At 41.5% G+C, this 7,264-nt stretch overlaps 1 protein-coding gene across 1 annotated transcript; it reads left to right on the forward strand.

Annotated features, from left to right (window-relative positions):
• Nucleotides 1-1,076: 1,076 nt before the first annotated feature.
• On the forward strand, nucleotides 1,077-2,239 carry CALM (calmodulin-like). Its single transcript, NM_001166508.3, has one exon. It carries the CDS (start codon nucleotides 1,144-1,146, stop codon nucleotides 1,591-1,593), a length of 450 nt encoding a protein of 149 aa, NP_001159980.2. The 5' UTR covers nucleotides 1,077-1,143; the 3' UTR covers nucleotides 1,594-2,239.
• The last annotated feature ends 5,025 nt before the right edge of the window (nucleotides 2,240-7,264 follow it).

Below are 7,264 nucleotides of genomic sequence, written 5' to 3' on the forward strand. Positions count from 1 at the left end.
TAACCTAACTAGATGTTAGATACTTATTCAGTTATTGTTGACAGTTTTTCTTGTCAACAGTTGATGTAGTTAATTTGTTGGCTAACTTTTATAGAATTAAATAGTAAGTATAAATCATTTTTATTTACTTCTCAAAGTTCAAATCCTATAGAAAGCAGTGAGCATCACACACAGACAATAGCCTCAAGGCTGTCTGTGGCACGTGCAGGCCACCCCTTCTAATGTGACTTTGAGATTGAGTCCTCAGTCTCTATCAGTCAAGACAAAATCTCCAGTCACAGCCATCTAGTCGCCATAGATGTAGTACAGATTTTTGCAATAGTGATCTAGCAGACATTTATGTACCTTTCATGACTGTGGCAATGCTGCTTATATGACACCAAGAAAGGTCGACAAGAGAAATTAATATTAAGGAATACAAATATTCCAACCCTGAGAAAGGTTGACTTTTGAAGGGTCAGAAATCACTGTGATGTTACTTTTTGCTCACCCCCACCCTGCCTCGAATCAGTTTTCACCCCCTTGAGGGCACTATCACTCCCTTTGAGGATGGATGTACTTGCTGTTGTTATTTAGTCGTTAAGTTGTGACCGATTCTTATGCGACCCCATGGACAGTAGCCCGCCAGGCTCCCCTCTCCATGGGATTTTCCAGGTAAGAATACTGGAGTGGGTTGCCATTTCCTCTTCCAGGGGATCTTCCCAAACCAGGGATTGAACCTGAGTCTCCTGGATTGGTGGGCGGATTCTTTACCACTGCAGCACCTGGGAAGCCTTTGTCTTCTAGTAAAGTTCACTTATTGATTCAGATTTTCCCATACCAACAGTGTTTATCTTTCCCATGAGAGATTCTCAAGTATTTGGAAACAGATGTTATATTCCCATACTGAAAGTCTCCTCTAAATATTTCCTTTTTAAGGCTTAACTCAACCACAGTTTCCTTGAACTGGCACCCATTTGACTCAGTTCCCCTGTTGCACTGGGTGTCCTTTGGGGACAGACGCCATGCCTTGTTTACCAGGCTGCTTGCTCTGTTGGGATCCACTCCAACTTGTTCTTAAAGTGAAGTATCTATGAGTCCAAGTGGAGCGAGCGAGCTGAGTGGTTGTGTGATTGCGTCCCGGAGACCTGTAGCGCTTGCAGCATGGCTGACCAACTGACTGAAGAGCAGATTGCAGAATTCCAAGAAGCTTTTTCACTATTTGACAAGGATGGTGATGGAACTATAACAACAAAGGAATTGGGAACTGTAATGAGGTCTCTTGGGCAGAATCCCACAGAAGCAGAGTTACAGAACATGATTAATGAAGTAGATGCTGATGGTAATGGCACAATTGACTTCCCGGAATTTCTGACAATGATGGCAAGAAAAATGAAAGATACAGACAGTGAAGAAGAAATTAGAGAAGCATTTCGTGTGTTTGATAAGGATGGTAATGGCTATATTAGTGCAGCAGAGCTCCGCCATGTGATGACAAACCTTGGAGAGAAGTTAACAGATGAAGAGGTTGATGAAATGATCAGGGAAGCAGATATTGATGGTGATGGTCAAGTAAACTATGAAGAGTTTGTACATATGATGACAGCAAAGTGAAGACATTGTACAGAATGTGTTAAATTCCTTGTACAAAATTGTTTATTTGCCTTTTCTTTGTTTGTAACTTATCTGTAAAAGGTTTCCCCCTACTGTCAAAAAAAAAAATATGCATGTATAGTAATTAGGACTTCATTCCTCCATGTTTTCTTCCCTTATTTTACTGTCATTGTCCTGAAACCTTATTTTAGAAAATTGATCAAGTAACATGTTGCATGTGGCTTACTCTGGATATATCTAAGCCCTTCTGCACATCTAAACTTAGATGGAGTTGGTCAAATGAGGGAACATCTGGGTTATGCCTTTTTTTTTTTTTTTTTGAGTAGTTTTCTTTAGGAACTGTCAGCATGTTGTTGAAGTGTGGAGTTGTAACTCTGCGTGGACTACGGACAGTCAACAATATGTACTTAAAAGTTGCACTATTGCAAAACGGGTGTTTTATCCAGGTACTCGTACACTATTTTTTTGTACTCCTGGTCCTATACCAGAAACATTTTCTTTTATTGTTAACTTGCTTTTTAAACTTTGTTTTAGCCACTTAAAGAAAATCGGCTTATGGCACAATTTGCCTCAAATCCATTCCAAGTTGTATATTTGTTTTCCAATAAAAAAATTACAATTTACCCAAAAAAAAAAAAAAAAGTGAAGTATCTATATCTGAACATAGTATCTGACACAGAGTCAAGGAAGGCAATCTTCCCTTGTTTGGGATGGTACTCCTTTATTAGCAGAGTCAAAGATGACACCAGGGCTGCCTGGATGGCTTGCTGATGCCTATTCAGTCATGACTGAGACCCTAAAGCCTTTCTTCACAGACACGCTGACATGCTGATTTCCTCCTCCCTTTAGTTCCGGTTTTCTGAGATCTGTGTGTGCTTTGCATTCACACTTATGCATTTATGTTAGACTCTTCCCAATACTCCCTTATGTTGAGACATTTGAAGATTCCAATTTGGTTATCCAACTCACTTGGTCATTCATCAGTTATACTTGCTTTTCTAAACAGTTTTTTTTTTTTTCCCCTAAAAGTTAATAAGAATGGAACATCAGTATGAGGAAAAAAAGAGGCACATTTTCCATCCCTAGAGCTACGATAAGTGCTGAGCCTGGGTTCATGAAGTTTGCATCTAGGCTTCTTTCTGCAGGGGAGGTTTGCATCCTCCTCCATGCATCTCCCATTCCACAAAGGGAAAGGATCTAAAAGGGTCATCGAGGGACTTACCCAGGGTCCAGGAGCTAAGACTCCGTGCTCCCAATGCAGGGGGCCTGAGTTTAATCCCTGGTCAGGGAACTAGATGCTACATGCCACAACCAAGAGTTTGCATGCCACAGCTAAAAGATACCTCATGCCATAACTAAAGACCCCGTGCAGTCAAATAAATATGGATTAAAAATTTTCAAATTGTCTATATAAATGAAAGATCCATCTCAGGAGTTTCCCCACACTGACTTTTCCAAAGTAAAATATACTTAGCACCTGAGATCTAATGACCTAGTATGTGTCACTGTACTTTGTAAATTTTGAAGGTTATTGGAGTAGCAGAATCTCATAAAAATACAGAACTTTGTCCTTTTTAAGCTCATAGTACATGAACTATTTTATCATTTTGGCCATATTAACATATGTTTACAATGTGACATCAAACACTGAATCAACAGCATAATTCTGGAGGAAAAAAGAGCTTGCTACTGATACTCTCTAAAATGAAGGCAAAAGAGTGTTTCTGACTTGAATGATTCGGACATTTGGTCCAAACCTTGGTTCAGCGAGAATAGACCTGGCTTATGAGAGTTAATTCGTACCATTTGGAGGCTAAAGTAGTTATAAAGCTGCTTTGGAATGTCCTAAATTGTGCCTAAGAGACCTGTTTTTGACAGATGTGTTCATGTAGTCCAGTCAATTGGCATATGGAATTTTTATGTACAAGCTAGTGCAAAAGTTTCAACATGTAACATTTATTAGTGCTTCCACTGGCATGGGGAGACAGATGGAATACACATTACTTGCAAAAGCAAGCTTTGCAGTTGGCCTTACAAGCCTGACTTTTCTTGGTTACTTAGGTCACTTATTTTCACCCTCCATGTACACTTCCTGCCCCAGGTCCTTATAGAAATTCTCTCCCAATTGCTTAAGATTTCCCTTCTTTCCATCCATTCCTTGGCCCAGATCCCCATCTCCCCTATCTGTGCCCCCTCCAGCTGGTCCAGGGTGCAGTTTGGAGGCTGAGGTAGGGAAGAACACTCCCCAACAGCTGTTCTCAGCGCCCCCCACCCCCGATGTTAGTCTTGGCAACATCCAGCCCATTTCCTCCACATCGACCCCAAACTCCCCTTCTCTTGAAGTCTCAACTCCAGCAATGAAATGCCCAGTTGAGCAAGAGCTACAGATTAATCTTCTATCCTAGATATTTCTAAAGAAAAATGGGGGTTAGGGGAAATGTCTTCCCTTCTCTGAAGTATCTACATGAAACAGCACCAGAGGGACACTCAGGGTGGACCCTTTTTCCTTTTTCAGTCCCTACTGTCTCTCCACTGCTAGTCAGTATACAAGCCCTTTTAAAAAATCATTACAGATGTGTGTGTGTGTATGTTTAAAAGCTATATCTGAGGAGGTGAAAAGCTGAGTCTGAATTCCGTCTTCAGGTGCCCAGAGGAGTAAAGATTCTGTTCAGAAGCTGTTGACGGTGGCAATGGAAAAGGAAGTGGATGGGTTGGAATGCCTGGGATCCAGCCTTGGAGGCACATTAGCACGAAACCCAACAGCCACGAGGCCTCAAACTCTAGTTCCCCAGAGGCCCGTTTCCCCTCTTCTTCACTAGTTTGCCCATCTAGGTGCTCGCCCTAGTTTGTTCTGGCCTCCTCTCCCAGCCCCATGGTTTGGATGGAGAAGTATAAGGAAGGGGGACCCACCATTTCATTACAGTGGTGATGGGAAAAGGGCAGAGGAGAGAGAGAATGAAATTCTGGACATATCTTCTTATAGATTGAGTAGTACTGTTAGAACTGCCTTACACAGAAAGACTGGGCTTACTCAGTAAGCCATGGGGTGCAATAGATAGAGAATTAGCCAAGGAACCTGAACTTTCCTTCTATGCTTGCTTCTGTCAACCAGCACTTTAGACAAGTCACTCAACTTGCGTGCTTTGCAAAACATCCATTTATGTCTCTTTCCAGTAGAAATTATGATATCAGCCCACCTTCCAGGAGTGTGAGGGCTTTTAGATTTTATAACACAGGCAAATAATGCTTTGAAAGACATGAAGAGCCATGCTGCTGGGCAGGGCGCTGCACTGTTGCTGGCATGCGAGACACAACCAGAGAGGATTAATGTGGGATGGGGAAAACTGGGCATGCAGACCCACTGGGCAGTGCGAAGATGGAATGGAGTCCCCTACACACAGCTCTGGAGTCAGGGTTCCAATGGTGCACAGTAAGCATGAACCCTTTTTGAGTCCACTTACTAGCCAATCCATTCTAAAGGAGACCAGCCCTGGGTGTTCTTTGGAAGGACTGATGCTAAAGCTGAAACTCCAGTACTTTGGCCACCTCATGCGAAGAGTTGACTCATTGGAAAAGACTCTGATGTTGGGAAGGGTTGGGGGCAGGAGGAGAAGGGGATGACAGAGGATGAGATGGCTGGATGGCATCACCGACTCGATGGACAAGAGTTTGGGTAAACTCCGGGAGTTGGTGATGGACAGGGAGGCCTGGCGTGCTGCGATTCATGGGGTCGCAAAGAGTCGGACACGACTGAGCGACTGAACTGAACTGAACTGAACCAGGCCTAGAGGTGAAGCTCGGGTTACATCTTGCTATTTTCATTTCCACCCCTTCTCCAGGAGCTATATCAAAGCCTCCACATAACTCTACCCTTTTCAGTATTCCCCACAGCAGAAATCATGATTGAATGCACCTATGCATTAATTTTCTTTTCTTGTATGTGATTTTAAGTCCCTTGAGGTTAGGGATTGAGTCAAATTCATTTTTTATAGCACCAGTTCTTAGCACAGTGCCAGGTTAACTGTAGGTACAGGTAACAATTACTGAATATTGGAAAAAACATCTGCCAGAGAGATTGTTGTTGTTCAGCTGCTCAGTCGTGTCTGACTCTTTGTGACCCCATGGACTGCAGCACGCCAGGTTTCCCTGTCCCTTACCACCTCTTGGAGTTTGCTCAAACTCATGTTCACTGAGTCAGTGATGCCATCCAACCATCTTATCCTCTGTTTTCCCCTTCTCCTCCTGCCTTCAATCTTTCCCAGCATCAGGGTCTTTTCTAATGAGTTTGGCATCGGGTGGCCCAAGTATTTCAGCTTCAGCTTCAGCTTCAGCATCAGTCCTTCCAATTAATATTCAGGGTTGATTTCCTTTCGGATTGACTGGTTGGATCTCCTTGCAGTCCAAAGGGGCTCTCAAGAGTCTTCTCTAGCACCACAGCTAGAGAGATGGACCAAGGTATTTCTAGAACAGTTAGTGGAAGAGTCAAGTTTTGACAAAATACTTGCAGAATTCATTTGGAAGAATAAATGTTCAATGGTAGTCAGGAAATACTTGAAAATTGTTAATGAAAAAGGATTGAACTAGCACTACCATATATAAAAATACATTATAAAATTACAGAAATTAAACGTGTGCTACCATCACAAGGGTAGATCAATGGAAAAACTCCAAAATCTAGAAGAAACTAAAGTAGATGCAAACGTTTAGTATATAATAAAGGAAATACTTTAAATCAGTGAGAAAAGTATGTATCATTCAATAAATAAAAAGTATTAGAACAACTGGCTATCCCTCTGAGAGGGAGTGCCAACTTAAGAGCCTTATCCCATACATTACAACAAAATAGATTTCAGATGGATTAAATGTGAAAAGGGAGGTATAAAAATTATATACAATAAGGTAAATATTTTTAAAATCTTAGTGTGAGGAATGTCTTTCTAAGAATGACTCTGAAGGAAGAAATCATAGATTTGACCAAATAAAACTCCTATTTTAGAAATAACCAAAGTCAAAAGACAATTTGGAACACAGTATTTGCATATGTACGACAGAAGATTCATACCCTTAGTAAATAAAGAGTTCTGATATATCTATAAGAACCATTCTCCAAAACAAGGTGGATAAGGAACATGAAAGAGTAATTCAACCAGGAAAAAAGAAATTCAAATATGTATATATTTAACCTCAGCAGCAATTAAGGACACATCAATTAAAAGAATGAGATTTTTATTTTTACTACTTCAGTGACAAAGATTTTTAAAAGAACACAGTGCTCAGGACTGGCAAGGCTGTGGGAAAGCAGATTCTCTCATCTCAAAAGGGCTTGTTCAACATACTTGGGAATCAGGATGGAGTGTTGGGAGAGAGGGTGGAACAGTCAGTGGCAGACAGCACAGCCCTTCCAGAAAGAGGCTCAGTGTCCTCAGCTGGAGATTTGCTGGAAACTCTTGATGGGATAGAGAGTCAGGATAGAAGCAGGATCAAAAGAGAGAAACAGACCCAAGAGGGTACCAGAAATAAGGATGATTGCTGATGTCATCACATCTATGCTTCCCTTCCTAAATTCTTCCTTGGCCACAGTTTTGATTTTTATGGAGCATCCCAAGAATCAACTCTTAAAACCCAGGGCAGGTTTATACTGGTTTCTTTATAAAGTTGTGTTCATTTTCAA

This window comes from Bos taurus, chromosome 20 (genome assembly GCF_002263795.3).
Source record: "Bos taurus isolate L1 Dominette 01449 registration number 42190680 breed Hereford chromosome 20, ARS-UCD2.0, whole genome shotgun sequence".
In the NCBI taxonomy this organism is placed as follows: Eukaryota; Metazoa; Chordata; class Mammalia; order Artiodactyla; family Bovidae; genus Bos; species Bos taurus.